This window comes from Onychostruthus taczanowskii, unplaced genomic scaffold, assembly GCF_017590055.1.
Source record: "Onychostruthus taczanowskii isolate IOZ18803 unplaced genomic scaffold, ASM1759005v1 scaffold36, whole genome shotgun sequence".
Lineage (NCBI taxonomy): Eukaryota > Metazoa > Chordata > Aves > Passeriformes > Passeridae > Onychostruthus > Onychostruthus taczanowskii.
Window position 1 is genome coordinate 114,894 of NW_024501015.1, and position 13,146 is coordinate 128,039.

Sequence of the window (13,146 nt, forward strand, 5' to 3'; positions counted from 1 at the left end):
TGTAGACATGTGCCTGATGGCTGACAGAAGAGGGGAGACAAGCTTTGACCATGACAGCTCTGCAGTTTGTTGAATTCTTCAGTGGCAATAGCATTTCCATGTTGGTGCCACCCAGCTCTCCTGAAAACAGGCTTCTCTCTCCAAATCTCCCAGGTTATCAAGAGCAAAAGTGGCACAGATTTGCTCCCAGGCAGAGCAATTCTAGAAGAAAAATAACCTCTTCCAGAATGGGTCAGTGAGTTGCACATTGATCCCAGAAAACACACATGAGACAATCCTTGATTGGCTATAACTTGACTGGAACCTGGAACAATTTTCATGTGTGACAATCGGAGAGGAAAGATTTTTTTACCATTCAGAAATGGTCTCTCTGCTCCTACAGAAATGTGCAGTAGTAGTAACAATGTAAATGTGAATAGTGCTCATTTCTCAGACAGAAGAAAAAGTTGGTTAAACACTGAGAATTTCTGAAATCCTACCTTAGGAAGTTTTTACATACCAGGATGCAGCCATCTTGTTGATAGTATAAATGAAAAGAGAAAGAAAAAATTTGTACAGTGAAATGAAGTGCAATAGAAAATAAAGGATGCAAGAACAGTAATCTACAGTATTACAAAGATGCTATGCAGGAAAGAAATGCTCTGAGGCATCTAGAAACTATGCCTCAGAGTCTCAGTTATAATACTCCTACATTTTAAGTACCAGGATCTCCTGATCTGTAGGTAACTCATGAGCAAGTGCTGTTTTTTCAAAGCTTATTAAATTTTGAACAATGTGACTACTGATGAATCAGTGTAATTCAGTGTAGTACAGTGCCAACTAATTAGTAATACAGTGTGGATCTCCTTTAAACCCTCCCCAAAATTTAACCATTATTACAGATAGATCAGAGCAAAAGTATTTCTTCTATGTACAGTACCAATTAAATAAGTGATTTTCTGTAAGAAACTGTCCAAAGCAATAGAAGTATTTTAACGCTATTGTACAAATTCCAGTTCCTTCTTCCTTTGAATGCTACGCTTTGTCCTAGATTATCAAATGGAGTTTCTAAGGCATTAATGAGCACCTTTCACTGGAGCATGTAAGTATACTTTGTACTTCTGAAAAGTCACATGGACATTCATATAAAAAAAGTAAACAAAACCCCAAAATGAGAAAACAGTAACTGAAGGCTTAGAGACTTTTAGATGAGGAACAGTTGAAACTTGCTTTTATTTCACTCTGCAGATGCAACTACATACATCAGCAAGACTTTATAACAGTGACCAGCACAAAAATGTTCTCTAAAAATTTCTAAGGAATAGAGACTTTCACAATACAATGAGAAATTAATAAGTTTACGAAATTAAGAATTACAGAGCTACAGAGAAGACTAAATTACAAAATGCTTGCTGAAAAGATATTATTAAGAAAATACAGTCTTTTACCAAGTTTTCATCATTTTAAGAATAGTATTTTCACTTAGGTTAGGTAAAGGAAAAGTTTGACTGTCTGCAGGGAACAGCCTATGAGTCGCCTGGCAGCGGAAGGAAATCCCTGAGACGTACATCCATGTGCTATCGCAAGTGGAAAAAGAGGTAGGCAGGAGTTCCCTCCCTGATGTATCTGCCTCTGATGGTTATCCAAAAGCAAATACCAGGCTTTGAGCTCATCTGGCCTGGATGTTTTAATCCTTTAACACATTTCAGTTGGATCTTTTCATTGATAATAGTCAAACGTACTGCCGGTGGCATGCTTTCTTCTATGCCTAATGCCACAGACCTGACATTACAGCAAATACTGTTCTGGCAATATCCCCCCTGCTGCACTCAGGGACCTGGGCAGAAGTGGATTGCTGCTGTTGAAAACTGCTCTCTCACACTTGCGTTCCAGCTCTAACACCTCTCCACTGGGCAAAATTACCGCAGCAGTTTTTCTGCCACTGACAGAAAAAGACATTAAATAAAAACCAGTAGTACTCTGCTTCTTTCCTGAGGCTCTATTTTCAGGCTGTGCTTAGAAAATGAAGTATCTGGGGCATTTTTCAGTTTCTGTATTGTCTCTAACCCCTCTCTTATGCCACATGTTCTGTTCTCCCAACTCTGTACTCTCCTGTAAGGGGTTCCCAATGCAGACTCTGGTCTTCCTTATGTGAGAAAACATACACAAAAAAAAAAAAAAAAAAAAAAAAAAAGGCAGTTTGGCCAAGATCAGTTCAAGACATTCCACAAGTTCAATGTCAGCACGCCTTAAACAGTTTGACTCAGCCTGCATTCTACAAGATTGATCCCAACAGGCACACTTGCCCTGGGTGAAGAGTCCCTCTGAAAGGTTAAAATTCCTGCAACAGCTACCAGGTAGGCAGAAAGAGATAAGGCAGCAGATAACAGGGAACTTCGTGGCATTTCCTGCAGCCACCCTCCCGTAGGAGCTGGCTTTGGTCCATTTAAAGCATTTGATGTATTTAATCCTACCCACAAGTAGTTCACTCAGAAGGAGGCAACTTTCGACTTGTACTACCCAGCACCTAAACCGGGGCGTTTAGTTTCACATATACAAATAATAAAAATAGCTAAAATACAGAGATAAATATACACCATACGAAATCCATAAAACGTTCAACCACGTTAAAAGATTAAAACACACGGAAGCGTGTCGCATATATAAAGTACGCGTGGGTATAGGCAGGTATGCATGTATAATTTCCAGGAGTTTTTGTGCGGCTGGAGCTGGCAGGCTCCGAGGAAAGCCGGCCCGGGGGGCTCCAGCCCCGGCCGGGACCCCGCGGGGCAGGTGAGCCGGCGGTGCGGCGGGGGGCAGCCCGGACCTCAAGGAGTTACGGAGCACGATTACTTCATGTTCCCACCGGCCGCTTTCGGCTGCCCCCCCCGGCCCGTTTCACAATCCCGGCTCTCGAGCAGCCCTGTCAAGCCGGGCACGCTCCGAGAGCACACACCCCCCCGTGTTCTCATGCCGGATTTTCCCAAAGCCATGAATAATCTCGAAGCCCCCTCAATAAATACACGTTCAGGGATGCCCGGAGCTCATTCAACCCGCCAGCCTCGCCGACGAGAAGGGGCCAGGGCCGGAGCTGAGAAGAAGCCGCACCATGAAGTTTCCCCGGGACTGTGGCTGCGACCGTGCCCGCGCCGGCCGCCGCCGGCCGCCCGCCCTCCGCGCCGCGCTGCTGCTGCCGCCGCTGCTGCTGCTGCTGCTGGTGCCGCGGGCCGCCGCCGCCCCGCTGCCCAACGCAGACTCCTCGGGGGAGGCCGAGCTGGACGAGGCGGCGGCGCGGCGGGCGGCGCTGCCCGACAGCCTGCGGCTGGCGCGGCTGCTGCACGACCGGGCGGCACAGCTGCAGGACGAGGTGGGTACGGCCGCTCCGCGGGCTCGCACACGCTCGCTCACACGCCCGGCCCGGCCGCGGCTGCCTCCTGACAAGGTGCGACCAAATCTCTCCCTGTCTCTCCCCAGATGTGCGAGAAGTTTACCGTCTGCCAGAATAGCATGGAAATGCTCCTCCACAACAACCTCAACCTCCCCAAGGTGACGGAGGAAGATGGGTGTCTGCTCGCCGGCTTTAATGAGGCAAGGAACAGCTCTCCTTTTCCATCTAATCCTGTATTCCCGGGGCAGGTTTTGCCTGCTCAAAAGAACTGGGGAAGTTGACCTAAAGATTTGTACCAGCTCTAGCCAGTCCTCCACACTATAAGAGCATCATCTGCTGATCTGCACACAGCATTGAGATCAAGGCACTTTGAACTCTTAGTGACTTTCTCACCTTCCTCTCATTTCAGGATAAATGCTTGAGAAAAATCTCCAGTGGACTTTATACATTTCAGACATACCTCAAATACATACAAGAAACTTTTATTAGTGAAAACCAAAACGTTGAATCGCTATCCTATAGTACAGAGCACCTGGCACGTACCATAAGACGGATGGTGAGTTGGTTTTAAATTTCCTCTGATGATTTTTGTGGCTTAATGCTGATGTGAAGTCAGAAATAGAAGATGCTATGTGAAATGTTTCTGCTAGGGGCTGCTATGTTTCAGTTCCTTGAAAAAACAGGTACCAGTTCCTTATGCTCAGATCTTACCCTTATGACTTAGAGGTTTTACAAAGTTTTGCTTTCTTTTCTTAGAGAAACAACTCTTCTTCCTAATTTCTATTGTTGGTTATAATTTCCAAATCACCTAAATGCATCATTGTTAAGAACAAATATACGAAACTGGCTGATAGAAGTAAGATTTCTCAGCTTGTTTATAATTGCAGAACTGCAATTCAGCCTGTACTAATGTTGGAACCCACTGAGAAGTAGAAGTCAGCAACTTTTTTTTCAAGCCCACATTAAAAAAAAAAAAAAAAAAGAAAAAGCCACGTGTATTTTTACAATATTATTCATTTTTAAAACTCTACAAACCAAACTTTTAAGCCAAGCTGTATGGTATATTGAGATATTGCTGTCAATATACCAGATAGCTTCCTAGTGAAAAACACATTTTTTTTCTTGCAAAAAAATCTTCTTTCATAAAAATACCAATTTCTCTCTTGATTTGGTAAACTAAAATGCTATTAATTTCTGGCAGACACTTTTCGTGTTTTTGGAGAGCTTTGAAAGATCACAGTTTAAAATTTTACTTAATTACTGCAGTTCTTGCTCATTTTTGTAATCCTTAATATGAACACTTCCTTTTGTCTTTGGGGATAGCATTTGCCTGATTAAGGCAGAAGTCTTGGGGCATTATTTCCTCCCAGGCAATTTTTGGCATGTGAAAAGCCTATTGTGTATTGTGTGTTTGCCATACTTTTCCTAACATATTTACTTATGCCCATCATTCTTTATGTGAAAGGAAGCTGAACTGCTTTTTTTCACACTGTGCTAGCTGAGAATAATAGTCCTGTCATAAGACAGCAACTGATTATTGACTTCCAGCTTGATACATGAGTTTGCAGAAAGTTTGTTTCATAACTGAGAGAGACTAGGTTTGTTGGGTTTAGGGCTTTGGATTTTTTTTTTTTTAACCAAGATAATCAAAACAGGCAGAATTAAACACAGTGATCAAAAGCAAAAATTGAACTTGTAGAAACTGTGGGGTTTTTGAGAAAAGGCCTTGAACTTCACAATGTAAATTTTTCTTTGTGAGAGAAAAATCTGCTATTTAAGGCAAGGACAGCAAAGCTAGAATCCATCACTTGTGGTTAAATAGATCCACCAGCATGATACCCATGTCTGGATATCCAGATACAAACTTTAACAGAGTACAAAAAGGAGCTGGGCATACCAGGAGAAGCGGATGTGACCAGAACACAGACTCAAGCAGCCTGGATAGGAAGAATATTTCTCTCTTATATCTCACAAAAAAGATGTTCCAGAAGGAGGTTTGCATCCTTTTGCCACCTGTTAAAGGGTAGGAGGGATCCTAAACATAGGATTAGGCAGATATTTGCTAGAATTTTGGACTCCAAATCACCTAAAACAGCTCCATTATTTGGGTATCTGACTTCCATTTTCAGAAGTCCCACTTCTTGGGACAAGTTCTTCAAAGGCCTTTAGGAAGTGGGTGCACAGTGCTGTGAGTCAGCATTAGATAAATAACTCATTAGATAAATAACTCTTACTCATCTTGTAGTTATGCTCTCACACATCAGTGAAAGTGGTGGCACTTAGTCTCACATGTGACTAAATGCCTGGAAAGTAAGAATTAAACAGCTAAACAAGCCTGACATCTTTGGAAACTTGTTAATCTGTTACAAAATGTGAGAATACTCCAGTGTCAGACAATTAATTTATGACTCACAATGGAGCAGTGCAGGTTAAGACAAACCATGATCAGCATCTCCCTACCTAACCAACCACGTGACTGCCAAAGAGCAGGAGGGGTGTAGTGATCTGCTCAGAGCCTGTTGGACCACCATGCCAGAGGCTGCACTCAAACCATAACACTATAGCCCAGATTCCTACGCAGGAGTCATAGCAGGCAACAGCATTCCTCACACCTCTCCACAGAAACAGGGCTGGAGGAAAGCACGGGTCCCAGGGAGGGCTGGTGTCTGCAGTACAGAGAAAGTGGATAAGCAGCAGGTTGGGAAAATACAAACGGATGGATGCTCTCCAACAGGCTCAGTGACAGTGCTTTAACCAAGGCCCCCAATATTGTCTTTCTCACAGGTGATCAATCCCGAAGAAGTGATCATCCCAGATGCAGCCACCCAGGAATCCCTCCGCACAAAGCTGAAGTCCACTAAGGCCTGGACAGAGAAAATCACCATCCATCTCATCCTCCGAGATTTTACTTCATTTATGGAGAAGACAGTGAGGGCCGTGCGCTATTTGAAAAACACCAGGAGTTTCAGTGCTTGAATGTTTTAGTTCAGGCACAATCCTTTTGTTACAAATCTGTCAGGTGGCAGATAACAGTGTTGTTCTGTTTTAAGAACTAGAAATAGTAACAATGGTTTGCATCTATATACATTCCCATTTCCTTCTAGGAACTTATTTATTCTATTTAAGATATTTATTAGTTTTTAATATTTCTTATTTATATTGTCAATATTTAGAAATAATTTAAACAAATTATGTATTTTATTTCCTTTCTAATGGTACTATTCAGATTTAAACTTATTTAATATGTATTCAAAAAAACCATTTTCAGAACCCAGAAAAATTTTTGTATAACTTATGTTTTTATATATTTCAGAGATGGTATTTATGACTTTTTTATATTTCTAAGACAAATAAAAGCCAATTTTTAAAAAAAGCTTGTATAACCCCTGTGAATTTTAAGTAAGACTAAAGCACTCTAATATATCCAGGTTTTAATACCTGCAATTATCAGAATAACCATATTCAAGAACTTCTCTGTATAATTAGGCCAGTTCTCTACACAGCACATATGTACACACGTAGACAACTTGATTACTGTATAATTCTTAAACTGGGATATGAAGGAACCAGATGCACTTAAAAGGGCACTTAAGAATGAACAAGATAATCCATCAGTGCTCCTGAGAAACAAATGGAGAAGTGCCTTATATTTAATAAGGAACACCCAATAAAATTGTTCGTACGTATCTTCTTACAAGTCAAATAATCTCTTAAATAAATAAAGTGGTGAGACAACCACATTAACCACTTTGACATGAATACTATCCTCTGATTAGTTTTACTGCTGTCATCCAGGGGAATTTTCCAAGTTTGGTTAAACAGTTCTGGCCCCTACCACAAGAAATAGAAAAAAAAGAAATTTAGGTTATTTCCTTAAGCAATATAAATCAACATATTGCTGCTGAGCAATGCAGCAACATGCATTTGTCTTTTATAATTTATATTTCACTAGTACGGACAAGCCACATACCATGAATGCATTTTCTTGAATACTTGTGTGAAAAAAAAGAAAAAACCAAAACAGAACAGGAATTAAGCCTGAGTACCAAACCACTGAAACTTTCCTTGGCTGCATCATCTGCATACTGTAGCTGTGCAGATACCTCTTATACCCAAACTCAGACAAATTCACAGACCACACAGGGGATGCAGGCAGCAGAAGTCCCTCAAGCTTTGTCCTTAAAAATGGTAGATTATTAATTACCTTCACTTTTCCTTCTGGCAGCGGTGAAGATGCACAGATGAAAGGCATGCCTTGGAATGTGGATAAGGATGTCAGTAAACTCTCCTCTTCCTCTGAGTGATCTGATTGTCCACATATGCATTCCACCACTGGGGATGCCAAAACAGTGACCAGTCCACCCACTGCTCGCATCTCAGATGCTCAAAACAAAACAAGCCACTGCTTTGCCCAATATGGTAAAACTGTCATCTCAAGTTGAGCAACATCTGGAGAAGGAATGAGGAGATCTCAAGGAGATCTTGAAAGATGTCTGTGGTGAATGGGTTTTCTAACAGCATGTAAGATCCTACTTCAACTGTCCTGGCACACGCTCAGGAAACATAGGAAAGCCTGGCTTGGCCTTTTCACTGCTTACCTTCACAGGAATTTTCTTTTAGTGACCATTTGTTTAGAGACCCTTCCGGCCTTTATTATGCCAATAACAGCTGTAAGACCAAAGTGGACCTAACTACTTTGTAAGAACAGAGAGGGAAAAAAAAAAAAAGGAAAAAAAAAAAGCTGACCAAAAGGAAAGGCATTTCCTGGTTTCACTTCTCCGGTAGAGAGGGGCTGCCAGAGATCACCATTAGTTACTATGTACACTGCATCTAACAAACTCACACTGATGTCCTGAAACACTAAAAATCGTGTACGAATTGGAGTGCTGAAATCCCTTGCAACAACTGACAGACAAGCACCGACACTTCCACCCGCACCCTTCAGCTGATGGCTACCCCAGGCTGTCCGCAATTCTAGTAAGTATGTAAATGCTGCCACACTTTAGGGTGCAGAAGATGAGCAAAGATTACCCCTTGTTGGGTGGAGAGGTCAACTTTCAAGTCCTTCCTGGAGGAAAGTGTTATCCCTGATGGTGTCACTGAGCTGCCATTACTTCATTTGTGGCTCCTCCACAGTTCTGAGGGCCCTTCAGTGCAGCAGCTGCTTTGCTGGCCGTCAGTCTCCTGTCACAGTGGCAGCTTCAGGGACTGCTCTCAGGATCAGCAGCACTTGCTGAAACCAACACTCACTGGTGCTTCTGACACACAAATATTTGCAGTAGGGAATTGAGATGAAATCAGAGAAGACCTAAACACTGCTAAGCGTGTTACCGGGCCTCTCAAATGAACCAACTTCTCATTCTTTTTCTAATTTGCTGTGTAGGCTATTTTACATTAGTAAAACACACAAAGGCATGTATTTTAGTTGGCAGACCAGCAAAAACACATTAAAAAAACTAGAACAATAGTAAAAAGTGAGCAGCCCTAACTACACTCAGCAACAATGCCTCAACACTTCTATTGAAGAGAACTCCTCCTGACAGCCAACTCACTGAGCAAAGAAAACTCAAAGAAACAAAACAAGAAAAAAAAAACCCACTAACACAACCCAATAAAAAAAGACCTGCTAATAATGACCTAAAAAATACAAAATTACCCACCAAAGCAGCATTTTGGCTGCTGCTGTACAAGACCAGCCTCGCCCTGCACATCCCAGCTAGCCTTTCCCCACATTTCCATTCAGCCTTAGTCGTTAACCTCACACTGAGATTCTGGAATGCTTCACAGATTACTAGCTCCCTTCATCCTGATTTTAAATTCCCAAAGAAGGAAAAAGGTAAAGCTATGTTGAAAAGCATGCATACAGTATGCAAGAAAAGCCCACAGTATTCAGCCCAGAATATTCAGTGTTTAAGATGAGAAACAAAATATCCCCAACAGCAGCTGCTGTAACACCAGAATGCTGGACAAGAGAGAAAAAAACCCAAAACAACCCCCAAAAAACCCAAAAGACAGAATTCAACCTAATATTAAAGTCATCTGTAATAGAAAAGTGGAGGGGTGGGCGTAAGGGATAGTCTCTGAAGTACCATCTTTCTATTTTTTAACCATACTTTACTGTGTAAGAAACTCTAAAGGAAAAAAAAAATTGAAAACATTTCAATCTGACCAATTTCCCAGGTTGCAGTACCATTCCCCACCCGGTACTGGTGTAAACACTAAATTTTGGCAGAAAGAACAACTACTTGAATGAGACTGCATGCATCTCTAGAGCTTCTACAGATTTTATCAACAGCTGATGCTACAAGAGATAGAAGAGTTACACCACCAGTAAAGCACAGCAACAGCATTACTTTTCAGCAGTATGGAGCCAATAGGTCGGCTCAGCTTGATGGGAAACTTCCCCCTATGCTTGCCATTCTTATTTGTAACTAATAATATTTCCCAATTTCAATTTCAAACAAAAAATGATGGAAATATAAGTATGCAGTAGTATACATCGAAGTCCTCATGGTCAAGGCATTGGCAAAAAGAAAAGAGCATATATGTAACAAGAAACCTTGTGACTAAGTCCTTGCTTTTCAAGTCATATGATTAGACAACAATTTCCAACCTCTCTCAATGAATTTCTCCCCTCTTATTGACAAGGGGAAAAACAAAACCTACCTACCTCCTTGCTCCCAAAAAATGCAACCTCTGCAGGCTTCAACCTTGAAGTACTACCTCCATGAATTACTAGCAAAATCAACCAATCAACCAATTACTAGCAAAATCAAGCAATCAAATATGCAATTAAACATATTTAACCAAATTCTCCTATATGCTCACGACTGACTTTGGCAGTCATCAGAAAACACTCTACAGAAATTTTGCAATCTGGATTTCTATTCAGTGACCAGAATCTAAGCTTCACTCTTTCCTGAGAAAATCATTCCTGAGAAAATGTTTAAAACAAACATACCTTCACCACTGGAATCAAAACACTGAGATTTGATTTGCCCTGCCATAGTCTTTTCCTCACAGCACACATTCCCCTCCAGCTAACCCATCCTCTAATCCTGAATTAACATAATCACAACCAAGAAACAATGTATGTAACCCACAAGATTAACCAAGAAATGGCTATTGCATCACACACCATCATGGAAAAGTATTTAGAAATTGCAATTAAGTCGTTATTTGTAAAAAATAAATAAGTCATATGACATTTAACAGGATGTGGTCTCTCCTCCTGTGGTGAAAACAGATGTAATGAGTTCTAATTTCCAAATATCATCAGTATCATCATAGCTTAAATTCCAAGACTGTAAGAAAATATTTCCAAAAACATCCAGGGTATATACAGTTTGATTTAGCAATTCTCCTGATAAAAACCATTATGTTAGATGTGTGTTTCATTTACCACACAATGCAAGAAGATGAGATCTGAAGCAGCTCTTTGTCACCTACAGCCATTTTGGAAGACAGCCGTACAAGTAGCAAAAGACAAGTTTTATACTTCAGCAAAATGGGCCTGTTGTGACAAAATTGTGAACATTGATTCAGTCTGCAGACTGAGTGTGTCTAAATGTTATAGTTCAACTAATAGGAGCTTTGCTGATGAATTCATTCAAGGAAAAAAAAAAAACACACAGCCTCTGTTTTTCATCTATGAGATACAACACAGTTACTTTGTACCAGTTGTGTCTACACCAGGAGTTTGTAGCAAAATTAAAAGCCTGTGACAAATTCCCGATCACCTTAATTTTACCTCACAACTGGCCAGGCCTTGAAAAGTTTATGGAGCACACAGATAGGTTTCTTAAAGATTAAATTATTCAGAATGAAATTATACTGAAAGCCAATTTTTTTTTTCCCTTTAGTGATGACACTAAACTCACCATCCTTTTTCTACCCTGCTAAGCAGGAGACCCACAGTCCATACACCAAGACCAAGAAAACCACCAAACTCACAAGACTCCCTCTCGGTCCCTTGCACAATTGCTTGGCACCAGGCCCAACAGGCTCCGGTGACAGGTGGCATTTCCCTGACACCAAGGCAACAACAAGCACACTCCACATCCCTCCACTTTGAAGGCACAAAGTAAAAAGCAACAACAATCCCTATCTCCAGGCTACGATCAACAGGATACCTCAAAGTCAGTACAATCTCCACCAAACTCAGGAAGGCAATCAAGGATTTTATTTCACACACCTAAACTGTAGCCTTGAGCTCAAATCAAGCGCTAGCCAGAGCCCATTTTTCAGTAAACTGCTCACTGGCTTTATTCCAACACTAAGAGTTCACAGGACTCCACCACAAACCCCATCACAGAAAATAATCTGCACCTGGCTGCAGAAGGCACTGATTCAATGACAGAGCTCAAAAGTCAAGCAGGAAAACTCGTATTTGCTCTTTTCTATGTGTCTCCCATGTGACAGTAAAATAAAATTTTCTCAAGTTCTACTGAGAAAAACAGAAAGGAGAAAATCAAAAATTAGAACACTTGAAATTAATAACACCTAATTACAGTCCCCAGCATTGACAAACATAAGAGTTCTTCCACCCCACTCCTTAGACCTGCTCTCTTCTCCCTAGCACCACCAAAACAACCCCAGTCTTGCTGAAATGAGCATACTTCCTGACCTTACTTAAGGAAATTAAGATTCTTCATAGGAATCTCTTCAATGTATAACTTCCCAAATCTTCTTTAATGTATAACTTTCCAAACCACTAATCTGCTCTTACAAACACAACCAAATTTTGTGAAAATGACAAAAACTGCACAGTAACTTCACAACATCGATACCAAAGATTTCTTCATTTTCAAACTTGAAGAAAAATACCTCCAATTTTTTTTTTTTTTTGCTACCTTACAATTAATCACCAAGATTTAGTGATTAATACTTGTTCTTTTCTTTTTTTCTTCCCACCAGGGAAGAATATAATTGTTCATTTAAGGAGAAGTTTCACTCACCTTTTAATTTCAGTAAGAACACTATTTGGAATGAAAGTCTGGACACATAAACAAAAAACATTATACAGCATACTGGCATTCAATTTAACCTGACTTGAAGGTACTATAAAAGACTTTTTCCCGCCAATCTGAAAACCCAAGATTTCTATGCTAATAACTTTACTGAAACATACTTCAGTAGCAGTGAATTACCAAAAATTTCCTATCCAATGTATTAAAAGTAAGAATTTCATAAGCAATATTTATCCAGTAATGCCAAGTCGCAAAAAATCTGAAATTAAACTATTTTTAAGAAAAACTTTCAGCATCACAGAGAGACGTCACAGAATCTTGCCTGTGCTTGACATATGCCTGCTTTTGTAAAACTTTTAATGAAAGAGGAAACACTTCCCTATTTCTCTACCTCTTGCCAAATACTATAATTCTTGGAAAGCAGCCAGAACAACCATGTGGCGGTTACCACCCACAAACCACATCCCCAAATGTCAGACACACAACAGGGCACATGAAATACACTTCTACAGGTGTTTAGGTCCATCCACCCACTGCTGCATTTTGGGTATTGTACACCCATGAGAAATGTAAAATCTGATTAAGAAATACAAGTTACTTCACACCGAATACTGTATCTCTTAGTATTTGAATATCTCAGGCTACTGCACAAAATTCAACAGAAGAAAAATGTTCCTAATCATGATTAAAGCCACTACCAAGTACCAACAGATTATTTCATTACTATTACCATTAGGATCAGTCAATAAAAATAATCAACAATTTAATTTCTTTCATAATATAAGACTGTGAGCAGTTACATTGATCTCA

At 40.5% G+C, this 13,146-nt stretch overlaps 1 protein-coding gene across 1 annotated transcript; it reads left to right on the forward strand.

The window, feature by feature from the left end:
• The first annotated feature begins 2,668 nt into the window (after positions 1-2,668).
• IL6 (interleukin 6) lies at positions 2,669-6,392 on the forward strand. The gene is made up of 4 exons (XM_041411520.1): positions 2,669-3,346; positions 3,454-3,567; positions 3,777-3,923; positions 6,152-6,392. The coding sequence occupies exons 1-4, from the start codon at positions 3,089-3,091 to the stop codon at positions 6,341-6,343; spliced, it is 711 nt and encodes a 236-aa protein (XP_041267454.1). The 5' UTR covers positions 2,669-3,088; the 3' UTR covers positions 6,344-6,392.
• The last annotated feature ends 6,754 nt before the right edge of the window (positions 6,393-13,146 follow it).